The 22,756-nt window shown below is 41.9% G+C and overlaps 1 protein-coding gene across 1 annotated transcript; it reads right to left on the bottom strand.

Annotated features, from left to right (window-relative positions):
• Positions 1-18,248: 18,248 nt before the first annotated feature.
• LOC136789008 (E3 ubiquitin-protein ligase Topors-like) lies at positions 18,249-20,535 on the bottom strand. Its single transcript, XM_066988253.1, has 2 exons — positions 19,501-20,535; positions 18,249-19,367 (listed from the first exon to the last, which is right to left on the bottom strand). The coding sequence occupies exon 2, from the start codon at positions 19,278-19,280 to the stop codon at positions 18,249-18,251; it is 1,032 nt and encodes a 343-aa protein (XP_066844354.1). The 5' UTR covers positions 19,281-19,367; positions 19,501-20,535.
• Between the last annotated feature and the right edge of the window lie 2,221 nt (positions 20,536-22,756).

Consider the following 22,756-nt stretch of genomic DNA (forward strand, 5'->3'; position numbering starts at 1 on the left):
TGTCAGCAACTGGACTTGGGATACTGACTGCCTGACAAAGTTCTGCCGTTGTTAAAAGAAAAGAGGGAAAAGCAGACAAAGTTTTACAATTGTGTTGTGTGTGCTTAGATATGACGTGCTATGGGTAGCTAATTTTCTGAATGATTAATGTAAGCAGCAGATGGTGAAACGACAGTATCCTCAGCTATTAAAAATATTAATCAAAGCTAACAGTGAGTATTTGTATACGACCTAAACATCTACAGGGACAGTTAAACACTGTGCGAAACTGTTTGCTATAGTAACCTCAGATACTTCCACACAATATATGCAGAAATCAGAAAAGTTTTTCTCAATTCATTTATTTATTTAAAATTTTCTAAAACAAACCTTTACTTATGTATCTGGATGACACTGGAGGACAATAACAGGTGCACAATCAGGCTGGCAGACTGACCTTCATTTTATTTCACAAGAAATAGCCTTAGTTTCCAACAGCATGCTTGAAAAACTTGGAAAAATACTGGTCAAAACATAATCGTGAGCTGCATCAATTTTTAGGATCTCAACATTTTTAATAAGCGATGTGTTTTTTGTTTGTTTTGTTTTGGTTTTGGTTTTTTGGTGCGGAGAGGAGTATAATGAATTTTTCTTTCTGCATAAACATAATGACATAACTAAGGCATTGCTGAGATAAAAGTGGACCCTTTGTGCAACTTGCTTAATTAATGCAACAACTTTGTTTTCTATTAAAAACCCATTTGACTGTTTAAGGTAATGGTAACCTATATGCTCTAACAACACCAATGACCCAGGTGCAATAGATGAATGTGTATTGTAGAAGCCATTTCATTTTTCTTGGGGAAAAAAAATAATATACATATATTAAAAACTAACAACTTTATATTTTAATTTATTTTAATTTTTGTATGTTAAGATATTTCAGCTTCATCTTCAGATGTTCTTTAGGATTACCTTGTTACCTTAATTGATAGACCTCAAGAAATCTGATGGTTCTTTATTTTTTTGCTTGTGCTCATGTTTATGCAAATAAAGAATAAATCCAGCAATATCCTTGTAAAATAATAATAATAATCACAGATCTGACTGAATCTTCAAAAGAACAATCACAGACCTTTTAACACATTCTTCTCAGGGAAAAAAAATAAAATAAAAAATCAAGGAACAATAATTGTATTGCAAAACTTTGCAATACAATTGCCTTGAAAAGGCTACAAATATTTCTCACAAAATAAATATTGTTCATTTCTGTCAGCCTTTTCAATCTCTTTTGTGTTCCCAGAAATTGCCAGTAATGAAAACAGAGCAGAGCCAATCAAATTGTTGTGTACACTACTGTATGGTGGGAGCTGGAAGCCCTGCATTTAAAATAAGTCTTATGCATTATTCATGGCCTGTGTATGTTTATGTAAATCACCAAAGGCGGAAGTGTGTACTAAAGCAGAATGAGAGGTAAAATGGTGATATTAAAAATCCCCTAATTAAACAGTACCTTAGCGGGTGAGATACATGCCCTTTCTACACCTGCTAGTTAAAAGAAAAAGAAAAAAAAAAAAAGTGTGCATCACATGCTTCATCCTATATGGAAATCAAATATACTTTCTAGTTTCTGGGAAAGGCACATTTTTCAATATTTATATTGGAACAAGTGTACTAATACAAATCAAAACATGTGAGCTGTTTAGCCATTCAGAAATGAAGTGGGGAGATTTGGTTGTGCCACTGTCAGGGAAGTTTAAAATTATGGGATAGATATTTGTCAGAATAGAAACATGAAAACTTACTAAAATAAAGAAAGGATGACGAGCTTGCAAAGGAGAAAAAAAAGTCCAACAAAACCTAGACATTTCTAGGTTAAGGATATTCTTTCTACACATCTATAACATTTATTATCAAGGACAGATACCATCTGCAAGGAAGAATTTTGGAGGAGATCATATTCATTATTCATTGACGCTTAGGGAAGGGTTAAAATGCTAATTCCATTCAGGCATTATGAGTGACAAGAGGAGGAGGAGCATTTATGGAAAAAGAGCTTTCTACCTCGTGGTTGACTCTGCAGCCCTCTGCAGTTTAGTATTGCACATAGCACAGACACATTTACTGTTCCTGGATTCATATATTTGCATAGAAAAAATAGAAACTTCATTCTAATTTGTTTATATTTTGGTATACTATTTTGAAATTATATATCTGATATAATACATGCTGTACAAAACACGATATATTACACGAGTATTACATTAGGTGAAATAATTTTACAGTTTTCATGCTTTACATAAAAACTGTTACTTGGCCTAAGCTCAGAGCATAATTTACTGAGTGACTGTGTAATTACATAGCTGCATAATTACATACTTAATTTGAGCTGGAAATTGCTTTCCTGATCTTTGTTGTAATTTTCCTGGAATGCACTAAAACAACACCAACACCTTTTGAAATATTTCAGATTTACATCTTGCTCCACAAAGTATCCGTGTTCCTTTAAAAATATGGGTATTTTGAGGAAGTTATGAGGTACCCCACACAAAAACAGAGGAAACGCAGATGTAATGTGGCTGATAGGAAAGAATGGTTTTGAAAGGCATTTTCCCACTCTATTGCAGCACGGATTTTTGAACAGTTAACACCATGACTGTAGATGAATGCATCATTAAGGTGCTCAGAGGGTGTTCGAAATTCTGTGGGAGGACTTGGACCCTACAGTGACAAACACAGAATTAGCAACTGACTCCAGACACCAGATATCTCCCAGCCAGAACATGCATACATAGCATGTCTTTCCTATGCATATTTATAGGTCAAGTGTCTCTCCATCACTGCCTTTCTACACGTGTAGTACAGAGATCACTCTAGAGTGCCCATGATGGGAAGTGTAGGCAAGGGCTTGGATTGCTGTATCTCAGCAACATTGCTGATAATGTCAGAAACCCTCGTGGCAAGGAGCTGGGGACCTATATTACTCTGTCAGTTCTCATCTCGCTGTGCTTCCACGTTGTGAAGATTGAGAATAAAGCACTGTAATGAGTTTATTTTGTTAACTTGACGACAACAAGAGTACACTCAAAGACTTTTCCAGAGAAGATTATCCTTCATTCAGGCCTGTCTGAAAACATTTTCCATCTTTGAGAAATATCTTGTACCAAACAAGTCTGGCAGCCTCAGGCACCAGCTGTTTTATGCAGGCACCTTATGACATTTCACTGATACAGTACTCATCATCTTTGATATCATGCAGTGGAACAGTTGGCTACAGACTTTGCCTAATATTTCCTGTAGATATCTGTATGTGTGTGTGTATATATATATATATATAAATGTGTATATATATATCAGATCTATACATAGTTTACATAGAGATCAAAAAGATAAGTCACATATATAGCGATCAGATATGTAAAGATCAGATATATGCATATCAGAAGGATAACATTTAACTTCCCAATAATATTTTGACTGTGAAAGGACAGAGCAAGATACTGTTAAGTCTGGAGATCTAAGAACATTACACAGTTTTAGGAAGCAACATCAATATTTAGCTCCCTGCTGAGGCTGAACAAAGGGAACAGAAATGTAGTAAGGGTTTTGTTTTGACTACAGTGCATGTAGACTTTTTTGAGAGAAATTACCAGTGTAACCCTTGGCAGGCTTAAAATCCAGGCTGATATCCTGGAGTGTGAGTCCCAGCATGTGTTTTTTTTGTGGCACAGGATGCTGGATGATATTTGTTTCTTCCATGTTTGAAAGCAAACACCAAGCCAGAGAAGTGTTAGCATGACTTCTTGTTAGCATTGGCCTATACAGCTGAGACTAAGGAGATCACTGATTTTGCTTCTAGCAGCAGTCAAAGAGGATGGCAGAACAATGAAATAAATTTTAAAATTGCCTCCAGATTTTGCCAATGCCAATTCTTCCTAGCTTTCCAAGTAAATGAAACAGTTCCTCACAGTTGCGAAATGTTCACAGTCCCATAACATATCAACACGCACAAAAGCAGTAAGGATGAAGTGAGAAGATTGCCTGTGGTCCATTGAGAAGCAAAGACCATGGCACCCATGGTCAAGCCCTTCTAGCTGCTGCCACCTTTGCCATTCCTGCTGCAGAAGATAGAATTTAGACAGTGTGGTGAAGCAGGACCACAGGAAGAATTAGGGAACATAGTTGTTTTCAGCCCGAGGGTCCCAACAGCACCACAGGGACACATGCCTTCATCTCCAGGATAAGGTCAGCATAACTGTGATGATTAAAATGTATTCCTTCTGGATTATCTAGAATGATACCAGTTTTGGCAGTGAGCCTTCCCAGTTTCACATTTTAGGGGCTAATTTGAACACAGATATCCAAAATTGCTGCTTTGGCATCTATCACAGTCTCCATCAAAGACCGTTACTCCTTGCAATATCTCCTGAATATTGCAAACTGATTAACAAGCACATAACTCTGCATTGAGGAGGGATGAGCAATGACGTTGGAGCCCTGCCTTTCAACCAGTAAAGATACTAAAGCACAAATACCCCTGTGCTTTTATTTGGGATAAGTTTGTTTTAATTTCTTAGAATAAAAATGTGTAGCTACAATAAAAAAACAGCCTCTCATGTCATAAACACAATTGAAACAATGTCAATTCTGCCCAAGGGGAAATAAGGTCTTCCTCTTTTGTGTTTTACAGATTTTGAGGGATATTTTGCTTGTTTATTTTTTAAACGGTCTTGTCAGAGAGATGTGACATTGATTAATGGTATCAATATTGCTGACTGCAATCACACCAAATTCAAAAGTCAATCTACAGCAAGATCAGCAGTGGTTTAGAAGTTTTGACATACCTTTTCCAAATGGAGGAGCTTTTAATGCTTGCATTATTAACTATTACTATTGCTATTGCTATTACTATTACTATGTTACTATTACTATTGCTATTACTAGAAGACTTATATCAGAAGTTATATCAGTCACTTAAAAATATAGAGTAATAGCATGACGGCAGAAAACACAGCTTTCAGTTGATTTGAAGCAGATTTGTATCAGGGTTAGTTTTGTTATACAGACTTTAAATTTCATTATATTATGCTCAGAGAACCAGTGAAATAACTGCAAATTACATGACAAAAACCCTTGCAAAATGCAGCTCTTAAAAATCTTCCATGTGAAAGATACCTACCTGTAAGAAACAGACTGTCTCTTGCCCATTTTTCTTGTGAAATGAGATCATAAAAAGAACAGAAGGGATTTTAATCAAATGAGAAAGAGTTAAGGGACTTTTTCTGAAACACATTTTGTAAGGTAACTGTCTGCCCCCAAACACTGCTAATTATGACTTTTGATAACACACAGCTGCTGAAAGCTGCTTGGGTGTCCAGCAGCTCAGCTGGCATTAGCAGTCCACAGACCTCTCTGCAGTGAGTGTGTCCTGCAGATAGTAGGGTCGCCATAATCAGTAAGAGGTACCAAAGCCTTTTAAATCCTTATGAAAACTACTTTTTAGAAGACAGGCTGTGACTACAATGAAATCCCATTTGGCTTCCAGGTCCTCGCGACTGTGTACAGGTACTTTTCCTACAAAAACAGAAGAAACTGCCTGGGAAGAAAGGTAACAGTTTCTTTAAGTAAGAAACTTTGACGTTCAACAAAATTGTTTTAAAGCATTCTACTGTATCCTCCTCTTCTTAACTTTATTTGTGCTCTCCGTCTCTCTGTGTCCTGAATGAGGTTTTCTGGAGGAGGATCACAGTTTACAGATGGAGATTCCTAAAATATGAGTGACGAGTGCCACCTATCCGCAGACCTCACCACATCACCTTCTCTCTGTTCAAAGGCAAAAAATACTAGTTGCTGTTTTTTTTTTTTTTTTTTTTTCTGCCTGAGCTGCAGACTGTACAATAGAGATCAGTTGTGAAACATTCGATAAAGTGAAAAGATAAAAAAAAAAAAAAACATCTATGGAAGTTCCAAGGTTGCATACAGCTATAGATTACGTACTGGCATTAACCTTCACAGAGTAAAGCTATCTCCTGTTCTTTCAAGGGGAAAACAGGAAGAAATTCCTCACTCAGATGGTGAGGCCCTGGCACAGGCTGCTCAGAGAAGCTGTAGATGCCCACGTCCCTCATAGTAAAAAGGGGGAGTGCCTCACCACCCTTATAGCTAAGAATTTCCTCCTCATAGGTAAAGTAATTCCACCCTCTTTTGGTTTAAAACCATTACTGCTTGTGTTATCACTACATGTCCTTGCAAAAGTTTCTCTCCATCTTTCTTATAAGTCCCCTTGAAATATTGAAAGGCTGCAGTGAGGTCCCCTCAGATATTAGATTATTCCCAACAAAAGCTGAACAACCCCATCTCTCTCAGCCTTAATTTAAGAGGTTCTCTAAAAAGCATACATAAAAACGTATAGTTTTAGAAAGACATTACTCCACAAGTTTTTCTTTTATTGGGGAAATAAAGAGGATCTTGACAGCCTAGATCTCACTAGTAGCATGATCTCATATAGATGCACATGAACCACTGCTCACGGTCCAAAATTCTTAAGATTTCTGCATTCTACATGAAAGTAAAAACAAGCTTGCAATTGGAAAAAGATGGAAGTCTGTTGAAGTATGGCAGAAAAAAATCTAAACAAATCTTGATTTTTCAGTAAGACTGATATGGTGTAGCATGAGAACAAAGACAAGAAGGTAGTTTCTATGTACAGTGTAGAAGTAAAACAAATAATTCTATGTGCTAAAATATGCATGCATTTCCATCCCAAATGAACTGGTATATAAAACTTAAATTCCCTTCTGACAGTCTTTTGTTATTAATCTATTGCTAATTCACTATCTTGTTTTTAATCCTCATCCTCTCCATGTTAAGTTCTCATTGAACATATTGAATGTTTCACTGAATGAGATATTATTCACGGGAATCCATACTGACATAAGAACTACTGTTATTTTCTGCTCTGGGTAGCCAGTTGTTAAAGAAAGAGTTTAGTTCACTGTAATATATAGTAGATAATCTCACTTACCTTTCTGTTTTAAATTTTGAGTGAGGATATAATACATGAAGATTGTGTTGATGAATACAGATTCGTGTGTTCAGACACTAAGCAGAATTTCTACCAGGAATTTTGAGTCCACACTGAAACCGATGAGGCAAAAGCAAAATCCAAAACCAACATTTGAGGACTTTCTTATTCCTAGGAAGACTGTGATCTGATAGGGCAGAGGTTGGACTAGATGATCTTGGAGGTCTCTTCCAGCCTAGACGATTCTGTGATTCTGTGATTCTTATGAAGACATGACAAAAAAAAAAAAAAAAGAATAATCTAGTTACATATCAGGAGCACTTCTTCCAACACTGTCAGGGAAATATTATCTACAGCAATGATGTTTCTCTGGGCCTCACATACAGTTCTGATCAAAGAAAAATCAAACTGGACTTAGTAAACAGAAAGTACATTTGCATGATGGGAGAAATGGAAAGTCTAAGGGTGAGGGAGAAGACCTGCTTAAACTAAAGAACTATGCTTGTACAAAACTCAATACACTTAAGGTGCCTATGAATAAATGTAGATTAAAAAGTAGGTTTCTTACTTTTAGGAGAATATATTCTAGGGCAACCTTCCACTCAGAGTATCAGGTCTGAACAAACAACCAAGTTCAGGATGGAGAAACTTACGAATGAGCTTTATAAGTGGCAACTATAAAGCTCTCAGGATATGGTCCAGGTCTGTGATGGAACCACAAAAAAAATTAGAGAGGCATTCTGAAATCATCAAATAGAAGGTGATACACAATGTGTAAAGAACTCTTTATAATTAAGTATAGCTACTTTTTCATTATTTAAAATTAGCATCAAAGCAAACAACCACACAACACTTTAAGCATTGATATTAAGATGATGAAAATGAACACAGAATGACACCGTAAGAATCAGCATTGCGGAATGGATACACGTGGGCAGTAGAAGTCAGATAGCCAGAAAGTTTAGGTAGTATCTGTAGTGATATTCCATAGGATCTACGTTACAGAAGTCTTATTTCTTTGACTTCTGTAAAAAGCACGGGCAGATGCTTGCCAGGCAACAGTTAGACATTGTGTTATTGGGTGCTTTCAGTATGCAGTGCACACCAAGTTCTGTATTTCAGCTAATAAAATAACTGTTCCTAATGACATCTTATGTGCTCTAAATGACAGTTATGGATAGAGAAGATGCTCCCAGCACTCAGAGACTAAGTATTTTTGTGGTATAATTTTATAGCCACCCCTGGTAACAAGCACTGATACTGTTCTGCTTTCTGATGTTCTGTTTTACATATGTGCAGTGCCTGAGCAGCATTTAAAAAGAACTATTAGGCTTCAGGAACAAAACTAATTAGCGTCCCTGCCTGTTTGCCTCTCTTTATCCATATAATCCTTTCACACTATGGTCACTTAGAAAATATCTGTACAGCTAAACTACTCTAACTTGGCTGGTTTGTATTGTTAAAAGAATGGTCCACTTTTTTGTCATAATCTTGACTTTACAGATTTAAATTGGGAGAATGCAAGGGGAAGAAAATCAGTTAGTTGCCATTCTTCTGCTCTAATTATTGAATTCACTATTTGATGAGAGGAAAAGTAAACTTTGAAATACATGTCTGGATACACCTTAGAGTAGCAATGCCTTTCTGCTTAAAATAAGAGGAACTTCAAGAGGGTTAATTTGGAGACCTCTATTTGCTCTGTGCTTATGATTTCCAGTAGAGTCAACAACTTAAAGCTGGTTTAATTGAAACACAGTACCTAATAAGCTGAAAAATATTTCAGAATATGAATCTTGAAGTTAACAGCCAAAAGCATTTGAGGAATAATGGGCTCAGAGGGGCTTCTATGAGCATAAACTCATCTTCAAATCTTTTATTTTTGAATTTGATAACACTACTCACCTCTCAAAAGTATTTATTACTTTAGAAGTACTACAGAGCAAGAATAAACTCAATAGTGTTTTATATTTTAATTTATTGAAAATAATATAGCTAGCAGCAGATTGAAAAAATGATGGAATCTTGTGCATGTTTTTCTTCAGAGAAAAGAACAACCCATTAGTGTGAGAATAAAAATTTTTTCAACAGTGTGAGTTCTCTGTCATCAACATTTTCCTTTTACTGCTTTGCGCTCACACCACGGTGGTTTACAGTAGTACCAATAAGACTGTCAAGATGTTGTAAATCTACAAAAAAAAAAAAATCCTGCCATTTCTAGCCTTTGATTCAGAAACATGACTTTTCATTTTATTTTATTTTATTTCAAATAAAAATGAGGACTGGTTCTGACCCACAACTGAGATGAAGTACAACCTGCTCTGCCAATTATGTTCTCTCATACAAAGAATGGGTCATATTCTTTACGGTTTTGGGGGTGACTTCTGTATGATGCCTGCAATATTTTCTCCCCAAGAACCATTTTTATGATCTCTTTCCTGTTACTTTCCTGTGAGTCCACTGACCTCACAGTTTGAAACACAACCATAGCATTCTGATAAATGAGGCTCTGCAGACACAAGAATTGTGTCCTACCAGATGTGATAACTCACACCCAGAACTTACTGATCAGATCTGGTATTATTTTTGAAGTAACAGAAGAAAGCTGCTTTTATTGGCCTGACACTTACATTTATTGGGAAATGCTTTTATGTAGGTGATACTCTCCCTCCTGTAAATAAGTAACTATATAATACATGCTTAGAGTTAATATGTGACTGTCATCTATTACTGGGAGAATCTGTCAGCCCATTTTCTACCAAGTGTTTTGAACCACAGACATGCAAGTGACATCCTGTGTATTCCATCAATATCTCCCTTGACATTTTAAAGGAATATTGTAACCAACTTCAACTTGTTTATCTACAGGAAACAATACCGTGTTTTATTTTTTTCCCACAGGTAAACTTTGAAACAGGAAATCCTCTCGTGACCAGAACATAGTAAAAGTTTTCTTAGATCCATCCTTCCCCTTTGGCATACACATAAAAGAACTCTGATTTTTAACATGGTATGTGTATTGCGAGCTTCAAGATCAATTATGTTTAATACATGCTCGCTTCTAAATTTCTGAATAAGGTATATTTTGATGATGTTTCTAGATGCGTCACTTCAAAATTAGTTCAGAATTTTGGGAATATGACAGGAGTAAATCATGACCCGTGAATTACAATCTCACATAATCCAAGCTTGAATTATGTTTGAAAATGTATCATTAAGCATCCCAGAACACTCAGAGCCTGAGGTATTACACAGAATTAAATGACTGTGATTGTCACCATCAAGAGAAAAGTAGGCTATACCTATGAATGAAATGTATAATATATTCCAATAATGTAAGGTATTTCGTTTCATAACTTGAAAAAATTACTACAATAAAATCAAGAATATTGCATTCATACAGCACATGCTTGGATGCAAAGTAAGAATAAAAACATTTCTAAACTCTAATTTTAGTAAAAATTATCTTTCTATTGTATACACAATGTACTAGCATTTGACTTCAGTTTACATGGCAAGTAATATGACCACAGCACTATGGGACTGAAGAAAAATTTTAGAGTTCATAACATACCCTACTGGCCAAGTAACAATCACCTCTTATCTGTGGTATTTCTGACAGGCACCCAGCGAGGAAACATCTCTTCTACAGCAAGCCTACATTTCTACTAACAGCTGAACTGTGTCCTCCTTTCCTGTTTCAGCCTATTCTCCTGTCCTCCAAAGACATGGAAGGCTTTCTGACTGGGCATTTTCCTGCCCAGACTTCTATTCTCTTTAATTCAGATAACTCCCATCTTTGCAACACTATCCGAATTTTCACTTTTTTTTTTTTTTCTTTTAGACTCTTAAAGTAGACCATGTTTTTCTTTGGTTTGGTTTGGTTTGGTTTGGTTTGGTTTGGTTTGGTTTGGGTTGGGTTGGGTTGGGTTGGGTTGGATTGGTTTGGAAAAGCCCCAGACTGTAAACTGCTCCAGCCTTACATGCATTAGGCAGAAAAATATAATAATATTCAGAATGCCACATCCATTTGCAGCAGCATGACATTAGTTCATAGTCAGGTCTTCCAAGGGATAGCTGCCTAGCAAGTAATAACTACCTTTCCAGATGCTTTGCATCTTTTATGTGTACAGTTGACTCTGTATTTTGCACTTTAACACATTTTTCTCAAAATTCCTTTAAAACAACTCCTCTTTTGCAATGTCCTTGCAGAGCACCCCAGGCTGCAGTTTCATGTGAATGTAATATTTTTACACATACTACATCGTCCAGGTGAAGAAGGACAATGCAGAAGATGCATCTAGATGCAGAAGAGACTGTTATGGAGTTTACTCAAACCCATTGATAGATTATTCACCTTTTTCATCATAAATCATTATTGCACTAATTAAAATAATCTTATTGTTCTTGCTTTAAAAATAAATCAGGAATGAACACACTCAACTCCAGGTGCTGAACTGACTTTCCAGAACTCAAGAAACATTCCTATCCCACTTTGTAGGGCATATGTCCAAGGAAAAATGGGATAACAAATTTGACACTGACATTCCAGAACGTATGAAACATAATAGAATTTTTTTGTAGAAAGAAGTCCAAAACTGTTAATTACTTAATGTCAAGGAGGAGACAAAACACATACAAGAATAATGTCCATGATAATTAGAATACCCTACCAGCAATTCAAGGCCATTTAGACTTATGGAGCCACAGCCAACTTTTATTTTTTTTTCTGCAGGGAAAAGAGAAAATTGTGTATCCACTTGTGAACAACTTATACTTCTAATAATATTTCCTAAGATAAGGATTTCCTATGAAAAGCCTAGTTTGAGAAGAATCTATTTCAAACTATCCATTGCAACTCAAGGGTTATTAATGCATGTCAGGGGGCAGACAGTCAAAGCCCTCTGCTCTGTTTTCTCCCCATATATCTCATAAGGCAGCATAGTGAAATTTCAATGTTTGCAAAGCCAATTCCAGACAACAAGTACCTTACCTCTACAGCTTAAGCCTTTTTTCAGCCTGGAAGTTGCTTTTGTGTAGCAACAAGGAAGATCTATAACATTTCTTGCAACCTTCTACATTTTCATGTCAGTGATTATGAAATCAGGAAATCTCATATGTGCTGTTAGTAGTTCTTTAGCCCTCAGAAACTTACCCCCTAATGGGCTTAAGTTAATAGCATATTTTGGCTAACGGGTCAGAACAGTACTTTGTACATGAAGTTTCGTATCATCTGATTTGCCTGACAATTTTGATGCGTGTGTTTCTCAAATCCCTCGTTTATTTTCTTTATATCTTTGCAACGAAGCTCTAAAAACATTTGCCAGCCTCCATCAGCTTCCTTTATGTCACAGTTATTTCAGGTACTTTAGTTTCACAGGGATCCAGTTATTTCATTTTAACTTATCCTACAGACTAGAAAGAAGAAAATGTTTTCTTGCCAAATCTAATGCAATAAAGAAGTGAGATGGAAGAGAAAAAACACCTAAAGCCACTTACTCAATACTAAACTCAGTGAAGAATTACCTCCATAAGTCCAGCAAAGAACAACTTTCAGAACAGCATAGATCATGCCGAGCTGAATGGCAATAGAGATGACATGAGGCAGTGGCATGCAGGACTCTTTGCTGCTCAGAACAGCATTCTCTCCTAAGGCCCTGTGAGCAAGCCAGGCAGGGAGGGTATCCCAGCTCTAATGGCAAAGATGGACGACAGGAGGAATGAGTTGGTCCCTGGTAGCTGAAAGGCCAGGAGCTGCTGCAAGTGAAACAATTCTTTCTTATAAATATTCCTTTATTTTCTATTCCTCTTTCTTATTCTTTAGGGGAAGAAAAAAAAAAAAAGTAAGTGGTTGATATGTGCCCTATTTCTAAAGAAAGAGTGGTGTGGAAAAAGTCATTTCTCTCCTTTCTTACTCAGGGAAGCATCTGTTCTTTAACAAAGAAGAGGCAAGAGGGGGAAGGAGAAGGTAGCAAGACATATAAGCAAGTAACACCACTCATTTCTAAGGTAGCAGAAAAAATTACTGCAGTTGTTGGAAACGGGCATCCTGACCAGGACACATCAAGAATAGTCTTTCAGTAAAGGATGTTGGGTAAGATGAGATAAAAAGCACAAATATGGGAAAATATTTTAATTTCAAAGTTTGTTTCCTGTTATGAGCTCAGCTGTGGATGGACATTATGAGATACTCACATAATATACAGATTATATATTTTATAAAAAACGCAGTAAAATGAGTAAATATCACAAAATATGGAAGTACTATCTGCTGACTGCTTTAACTGCATGCATTTGAGAAAAAAGTTTAGATTCTCTTGAGCTTGTCCATGGTCAGCTTTGAAAAGTTTCTCATCTCTCCACATGGTTTAATTTCATTTATTCAAAGATATAAAGAATTGCTTTCCTTCATGATAATTTATAAAATACTACTGGTCATGTCCCTGTCATGATCACGGAATCATGGAATCATCTCAGTTGGAAAGACCTTCAGCATCATCAAGTCAACCACCAACCTGACCCACCAAATCCCATCACTAAACCACGTCCCTTAGTGCCACAGATACCCAGAAGAGGTTATAAATTCTCAGTCCTGTCTCTCAGTCCACTTTGTCTCAAACATATAGCAAAAGCAACACTCCTTCTAGGGAAAAAGAGAATTTTTCCAAGCAGCCTTATTAATATATTACAGTCTCAAACTCATTTGCCAATTTTCAAGTGTTTCTAGCTCTTCTGGTTTGCTGTAATTCTGGCAAGTGCTAAAGGTTCACAGCCAGATGCAGAGCATCCAACTCCTTTATCTGTGGCATTTAGACCAGAGGGTAAAAACTCACACAGTGAGTACAGGATTAGTTTTGTCTGCTTTCACATGGTCATTGCTGCTAGGTTAATCACCTCTTCAATTATCCCTGTGTGCAGCACTTCCAGCTCACCTTCTGCTGCCACTGGTTTGTGGGGAGACAACACTGCATCATGTCATAAGCACCGGAAAAAGGAGGAAACTGGCACACTGCACCTTCATACATGAGGTGCTCAAATACAGAGGCTACTTAGTAAGCCATAACAAGAAGTATATCAAGTAATCACATAAAGTAACTTTAATTTTCAGTGTTTTCGTGCCTTAGGACAGGAAAGAAAGCTTTTGGATCTCTGCAGGCTGTACCCACAGGGTCAACAATGTCTACACAAATACTACAAATGTCAGATTTGTAGTAAAAGCAGCCTGTCTTTACCCTTTCCAGTCACATCCTAGAACATTGTGCAATCATGTAACAATTTGAAATAAGATCTCAGAAAGAACTTCAGAAACAAATATCCCTGAAATTTAGGGTAGTTTGCATCAAATCTTACGGCTGCAACAGAACTTTTTCATCTGTATTAAAATGAACTAAAGCCCCAGCTCTGAATACTACATTCTAGCAAAATTCAGGTCCAGACCTGAATCCGGTGTTGTAGCTCAGATATATCCACAAAAGTGGTATCTGCCTGTGCTAAACAAACACAGAATTACTGATCCACATTCAATCTTGGCTGTCCATGATCATAAACCTTAAAGAAAGTATTTGAAAAGTTGAAAAAAAAAAAAAAAGGTGGTGTCCAACACATCCTCTAGGCTGGAAGTGGCCTACTTGTCCTGTTGATGTGGTCTTCAGGAGATTTTCTTATTCTGCAGTGCTAAGAGCTCTCATTTTTAAACCACATTTCAAGCACACTTGATTCCTAATAAATCTTTGCAAACACACCATAATGGTGCTTTCTGAATATGAAGGCAGTTGCAGTGAATGACTCAGAGGTCTGTGTCCTCAGTTCCTTCTTAATTTCAGTTCAGAAATCCAGTGATGTTTTTTCAGCATCAATAATTTAATTATAGGCATCTGAGATGATATACTTGGAGTGAACTGAGTGGGAAGAAAGGAATTGTGAAGAAATTGAAAAGAAAGGTCAAGAACGCCCAGGCAAGGTCAGGAAGGGTAACAGAGAGAAAGCAACAGCAAAGCAATAAACAAGGGATGGAAGCAGCAGTACTCATTCAATCAATGATTCAGGGCACGTCAGTGAAGAAAAGCAAAAAATACTAACTACTCTCCTACATAAAAGCCAGCTTCAGCTTTCGGTCCTTAGGCAAATCTTCCACTGACTTCAACAGATGTTCTCTGCTGTATCAAAGGCAGTATGTAATTCTGATTGCCCAGAAGGGATTCAGTTCTCATTACTGAATGAATGTGATGCCTTTAATTTAAGAATAAACAAACACTTCTATCTTAGCACATTTAATTTTTGCTCCCGTGATTTCTGATTTCTTTGAGGTCACACACTTAGTGTGCACTTCAAGCTGTACAGTATTAAATGCAAAAGGCTTTCTTTGAGATTTAAAAAATATGAAGGTCAGGAATTCCCAGATGCCATTTCTGGTCCCTTTTTCCTTGTTTAAAATTTGAAGTTTTTCCAAGACTTCTAATCTTTATGTAGGGCATAACCAAACTAAATGACTTATAGCCATGTGCAACACAGTTTTTTGCACTGGTTTGAATGACCAGTACATGTTACTAACACAGACTAGCACTCCTTCTACAAAAAAAAAATCTCACAGATATCAATAAGACCATACAGAAAATAAAATACTACCTAGCAAAAGCAAGAAAGGTGAGAATATGGTTCTAACTAGTATTTTGGTGTTAGGACCATTGATAATCAGTTATTGTAAAGTCAAGTAGAAGTCAGTCTGATATTGTATTCACATATACAACAGACTAAGGACTAAAACATGGTATTTCAAACACTAAATTTAGGACTACTGAAAAATTCTCAGCAATATTAAATATGGCTAATATTAAAATCATATGGAGCTAATATTAAAATCATATGGTAATAAAGCAATGTGCTTTTCCCCCTCTTAGGCTTTTTAATGCTCTCCCAGAACATCAGCAAGGTTAACTCTTTATTTCTGTGAATGTATTGCCACCATCTTTTAGTCTAAATAAAAAAAAAAAGTATCTTAGTTTAGACTTAATAGGAAATTAATTATCCTTAGACTCAGCTGAATTAAGGGAAAAAATAATTTTCTCTTCCTGAAATTATGAGGAGTTGTGCTACTGATTTGAATGGCAACAGAATTAGCTTCTTGGATTCAAATCTGCTAGGGACCTATAGGGAACATGAAATGAGGAAAATACAATCACCAACAACAGTCTGAAAATATTTCTGTCTGAAAAGAATTTTCCTTGGCAGTGGCTTCACAAAATTCCAGTTCTTTGACCTTAGTAATATTCATATAGAGTGTTTCTTAAAAACTAGGCAAATAATTTTATCATTATATCATAGACCTGCTCTGTTTTTTTTTACCATTCACATAATCCCAGGTACATTTTCTTCCATCATTTGGTGAAATGCAGCTCCGTTGAGCTCCTCCATAGTTCTAGAATACACGTGACATTGACTTGACTGCATGTTTCCTATCTTTACTGTAAAAACATTGCTTGCTAAATTCAGCATATATCTCCTTTAGAGTAACAGCATGTTGTGGTTTAACCCGGCCAGCAGCTAAACACCACACAGCCGTTCGCTCACCCTCCCCGCTCCCTCTCTGGGATGGGGGAGAGAAACGGGAAAGTGAAGCCGGTGAGTTGAGATAAAGACAGTTTATTAAGACAGGAATATAATAATAACAATAATAATAATAATAGTGATAATGATAATAGTATTAATAATAATAATGTGTAAGCACACAAGTGATGCACAATGCAATTGCTCACCACCCGCTGACCGATGCCCAGCCTATTCCCGAGCAGCCGGCCCCCCACCCCGGCCAGCCACCCCTATATATAGTTTAGCATGACGTCAGATGGTATGGAATACCCCTTTGGCCAGTTTGGGTCAGCTGTCCTGGGTCTGTCCCCTCCCAGCTCCTGCTGCACCCCCAGCCTGCTCGCTGGCAGGACAGAGCGAGAAGCCAAAAAGTCCTTGGCCTGGTGTAAACACTGCTCTACAACAATTAAAACATCAGCATGTTATCAGCGCTCTTCTCATCCTAATCCAAAACATAGCACCCTACCAGCTACTAGGAGGAAAATTAACTCTGTCCTAACTGGAACCAGGACAGCCACTATCCACAAATCAGGAGAAAGAGCAAGCATTTTTCCCATTCTGCCATATCTAAAGCCAGCTGGAAGAGGGGAAACATAACCCCCATTTTTAAAATGGAAAAAGGAAGACCCAGGCAACTACAGGCCTCAGCTCTGTGCCCAGTCAGATCATGGAACAGATCCTCCTGGAAACTATTCTAAGGCACATGGAAAAGAAGGAGGTGAGTGGTGAACAGCCAGCATGGCTTCACTAAAGGTTTGCCTTGACTGACAAACCTGGTGGCCTTCTACAGGGCGGTTACAGCATTGGTGCGTAGGGGAAGAGCAACTGACATCATCTACCTGGACTTGTGCAAAGCCTTTGGCACTGGCCTGCACCATATCCTTGTCTCTAAGTGAGAGAGACACGGATTTGATGGATGGACCACTCAGTGGGTAAGGAATTGGCTGGATGTCCACACTCAAAGAGTTGTGGTCAATGGCTCAGTGTCTAAGGGGAGGCCAGTGAGGAGTGGTGTTCCTGAGGGGTCGCTCTAGGGACCGGTGTTGTTTAACATCTTTGTTGCTGACATGACCAGTGGGATTGAGTGCCCCCTCAGCAAGCTTGCAGACACCAAGCTGTGTGGTGCTGTCAAGATGCTGAAGGGAAGGGATGCCATCCAGGAGAACTTTGAAAAGCCGGGGAGGTGGGCTTGTGTGAATCTCCTGAGGTTCAACAAGGCCAAATGGAAGGCCCTGCATCTGAATTAGAGCAATCGAAAGCACAAATACAGGCTGGGCAGAGAATGGATTGAGAGCAGCCCTGAGCAGAGGGTTCTGGGGGTGCTGGTTGCTGAGAAGCTCGACATGAGCTGGCAATGTGTGCTTGCAGCTCACAAAGCCACACGTAGCCTGGGCTGCACCGACAGCATGGTGGCCAGCAGGGCGAGGGAGGGGATTGTTCCCCTCTGCTCTGCTCTCGGGAGACCCCACCTGAGGCATTAATCACCCATGACCAAAGGGACAGTGGGGGGCAGCAAGGCACAGGGACGGCACCAGGAAAAGGGAGGGAAGGCAGCAGCATGCACGGGGCTGTGCCAGCTCTGTTTTGAATCACACCGAGACTTTTTCTGTGGTATATTCAATTTATTTTATTGTTCTTTATTTCATCACCCGCAGGAGCCCTGCTAGGAGCGCCGGGGGGGCGGCCTCTTGCAGGGCTGGGGAGAGTCTTGGGCACTGCTCGCCCGGGTGCGCTTCCTGGGGCGCCGGGACCCCCGAGTCGAGCGGTGAGGAGTGGAGGGTCTGCGCCTGCAGGCCCGGGCAGAGGGACCTGCTGCTGCCTCCTGCCCCAGCTCTTCACGGGGCTCTTCCTGCTCCCTGGGGCTGTCTGCAGCTGGGACTTCGCCAGGACCCCCACGCTGGAGCATGCTGGATGTGCCGGGGATCTCGTCCGTGTCAGGGTCTGCAGAGCTGCTGGAGGGCGCAGGGCTGGTACTGAAGGCTCCCTGCGCTGGAGCAGCGTGCCCAGAAGCAGCTGCAGGTCTGGCCTCCTGCGCCCTGGCAGGGCGGCTGCTCTCGAGGCCCAGCAGCCTCCGTGCGTCCTCGCCGCAGAGGCCCACGATGGTGCCGACGAGCCCGTCGATGAGCGGCACGGTGAGGGGCCCCAAGGCGGGCTGTGTGTGCTGAATGATGGCGTCCCTGTCCAGCCCCATCACACACAGGGAGTGCAGGAGGAAGCTCTCTGCAGCTCTCGCCTGCCACCAGCGTGTCCCATAGATGGCTGAGAGCTCGCGGCGCAGCCAGGGCAGCACAGGGTTGAGGATGTCCCTGCGCTCCCTGAACAGCACGGCCCAGTCCTCGGGCAGGAGGCCGCCCACAGCAGCGCGGGGATCGGGCTCCGCATCCCTCTCCTCGGCTGGCACAGAGGACGGAGCCGGCGCTGCAGGGCTGTGGGGGGCGGTGGCGCTGCCTGCCTGGAAGCCAACAGGTACGGGCACTGCGGGAGGGGAGACGATGCATTCTAGGTAGTCTTCGTCTCCCCGCACGGAAACCTTGATGGTCCTCATGCCCGTCCTGCAGAGTGGGCAGCTCGCCTTCAGTTTCGCCCAGCGCTGGATGCAGCCCAGGCAGAACCGGTGGTTACATGGTGTCGCGTAGGCCACATCCTTTCGCCCCTCCCGGCAGACGGGACACGTCCACGCCTCCTCTGTGGCCATGATCTTCACGCTAAGGTGCGCTGGGGAGAGCTGATGGTGATGAGCTGCTCCCCTGCACCGGCACTGCAGAAGCGGGTATCGCGCACGCTGCGAGGAAGAGAGAAGGTCACTGGCTGTGCCCCGGCCCCTCAGCAGGAACCCCCCCGGCCCCAGCCCCACGGCTGGGTGGTCCCACGTCCCCCGCGGGCCGCCCCGGGGCACGTGGCCCCACACAGCTCACCTGCGCTGCTGCAAGTGCTCCTCACAGGGCCCCGGCTGCCTGAGCCAGGCAGGGCCGGGGAAACACAGGCACTGCCTGCGGGGACGGGCACTGAGAACAGCTGCCGACGGCCCCACAGCACAGCTCCAACAAATCCTTGCTCGGCGCTCCAAGCCTCGCACAAACGCTCAGCAGGAATCCAGGCACGAGCCAGGCTGGGGCGGGCTCTGCCTGCGCCCCAATATGAGCAGAGAGGGCCGTGAAGTCACAGTCTGTTGCTGGGTGACCTCAGAGCCCATGGCTCTGGGTGACCCCCACAAACCAAAGCACGTGTCTGAGAGCATTGCCCAGACGTTTTGTGAACTCCAGCAGGCTTGCTGCCCTGACCACTTCACTGGGAGGCCTGGTTCAGTGGCCAAGCCCCGTGTCAGTGAAAAATCTTGTCCTCACCTCCAGGCGGACCCTCCCCTGTCACAGCTCCATGCCATTCCCTCCACTTTTGTCACCGTCCCCAGAGAGCAGAGCTTAGCGCCGGGCCCTCCGCTCCCCTCATTAGGAAGCTGTAGGTCGCCATCAGGCCTCTCCTCAGTCTCCTGCAGGCTGAACAAACGCAGGCACCTCAGCCGCTCCTCATCTGTCCTGCCCTCCAGACCCTTCACCACTTTGAAGCCCTCCTTTGGATGCTCTCTCTCTAAGAGGTTTATGGCCTTCTGATAGTGCCGTGCCCAAAAGTGCACACAGGACTCGAGCTGATGCTGAAAGAGCGCAGAGCAGAGCACAGCAATCCCTGCCCGCGACCGGCTAGCGATGCTGTGCTGGAGGCACCCCACGATGCCGTTGCCCCTCCTGCCTGCCAGGGCCCACGGCTGACTCACGTTCAATTTGCCGTCGACCAAAAGCCCCAGAGCCCTCTCTGCAGGGCTGCGCTCCAGCCTCTCCTCCCCCCAGACTGTCCAGACAGCCAGGGTTGCCCGTTGCCAGGTGCGGAATCCCTCACTCGCTCTCGCTAAACCTCATCTTGTTGGGGATTGCCCAGCTCTCTGATTTGTCAGGATCTCTCTGCAAGGCGAGAGATCTCTCTCTCCCCTCCATGGAGTCAGACGCTCCTCCCAATTTAGCATCATGCCTAAATGGACTCAAGACGCCCTCGAGTCCTGCGTGCAAGTCAGTTAGGACAACATTGAAGAGAACTGGCCCTAAAATGGAGGCCTGCAGAAGCCCCCTAGTGACTGGCCGCCAGCCCAATGCAACCCCATTTACGATAACCCTTGGAGCGCGACCCGTCAGCCACTTGTTCACCCATGGCATTATGCATTGCTCTAGCTGCGTGCTGCTCAATTTGTCCAGAAGGAGACAGTGAGAAACAATATTGAAGCTGTGCTGAAATCCAAACAGGTGCCATCAGCTGGCTTCCCTTGGCCAACTAGACGGTTGAGCACTTCCGAAAAGGAAATCAAGTGCGTTAAGCAGCACTTTCCCCTCGTGAACCTGCGTTGGCTGTGATCAATGACTGCATTGTCCTTCAGGTGATATTAAGAACTCCCAGAATACTTTTCACCATATTTTTACCATTTTTCCCTCCCAATTGATTGGGGGGAGTTGAAAAATCATAAAATAATAATAATAATAATAATAATAATAAAGAGAAAATCATATTCATGTTCATAAGAAGAACAGGAATAAAAGAATAGGGAAGGTAAGTGAGGCAAAGTGCAACCGCTGACCAGCTGCTGACAGATGTCCATCCCATTCCACAGGGAAAGGCTGTGGATGTGGTTTACCTTGACCTCAGTAAGGCTTTTGACACAGTTCCCCACAACATTCTCCTCAAGAAACTGGCTGCTCGGGGCTTGGACTGGCGTACGCTTCGCTGGGTTAGAAACTGGCTGGATAGCCGGGCTCAGAGAGTTGTGGTGAATGGAGTCAAATCTGGTTGGAGGCCGGTCACTAGTGGTGTCCCCCAGGGCTCGGTACTGGGGCTGGTCCTCTTTAATATCTTTATCGATGATCTGGATGAGGGCGTCCAGTGCACCCTCAGTAAGTTTGCAGATGACACCAAGCTAAGTGCGTGTGTCGATCTGCTCGAGGGCAGGAAGGCTCTGCAGGAGGATCTGGATAGGCTGGAGCGATGGGCTGAGGTCAACTGTATGAAGTTCAACAAGGCCAAGTGCCGGGTCCTGCACCTGGGGCGCAACAACCCCAAGCAGAGCTACAGGCTGGGAGATGAGTGGCTGGAAAGCTGCCTGGCCGAGAGGGACCTGGGAGTATTGGTTGATAGTCGGCTGAATATGAGCCAGCAGTGTGCCCAGGTGGCCAAGAAGGCCAACAGCATCCTGGCCTGCATAAGAAGCAGTGTGGCCAGCAGGTCTAGGGAAGTGATTGTGCCCCTGTACTCGGCTCTGGTGAGGCCGCACCTCGAGTACTGTGTTCAGTTTTGGGCCCCTCGCTACAGGAAGGACATGGACGTGCTCGAGCGAGTCCAGAGAAGGGCGACCAAGCTGGTGAGGGGTCTGGAGAACAAGTCTTACGAGGAGCGGCTGAGGGAGCTGGGGTTGTTCAGCCTGGAGAAGAGGAGGCTCAGGGGCGACCTTATCGCTCTCTACAGTTACCTTAAAGGAGGCTGTAAAAAGGTGGGGGTTGGTCTGTTCGCCTACGTGCCTGGTGACAGGACGAGGGGGAATGGGCGAAAGTTGCGCCAGGGGAGTTTTAGGTTGGATGTTAGGAAGTACTTCTTTACCGAAAGGGTTATTAAGCATTGGAACGGGCTGCCCAGGGAGGTGGTGGAGTCACCATCCCTGGAGGTCTTTAAAAGACGTTTAGATGTAGAGCTTAGCGATATGGTTTAGTGGAGTACTTAGTGTTAGGTCGGAGGTTGGACTCGATGATCTTGAGGTCTCTTCCAACCTAGAAATCTGTGATACTGTGATACTGTGATCCCCAAGTAGCAGCCCTCATACCAGCCTGGCCTAGCAGTTCCTAGTAATAATTCAGCACCATGCCCTGTGCTATGCAATATCCCTTTGGCCTTTTGCAACGTCCCTGTGTGAAGCATTTTGTACACAACAGATGCAAATCTGCTCCCATCCACTGCTTTCTCTGTTGAATGTAGAAGGGCAACATTGCTGACAAATGCTCTCTTGCAGCCCCTAGTCTTACATCTCGATCCTTAAGCAAGCTGCATTTTAAAAGTAAAGGGGAAAGGGGAAAGTGAAAAGGCAAAAGGGAAAGGGAAAGGGAAAGGGAAAGGGAAAGGGAAAGGGAAAGGGAAAGGGAAAGG

This window comes from Anser cygnoides, chromosome Z (assembly GCF_040182565.1).
Source record: "Anser cygnoides isolate HZ-2024a breed goose chromosome Z, Taihu_goose_T2T_genome, whole genome shotgun sequence".
Classification (NCBI taxonomy): Eukaryota; Metazoa; Chordata; class Aves; order Anseriformes; family Anatidae; genus Anser; species Anser cygnoides.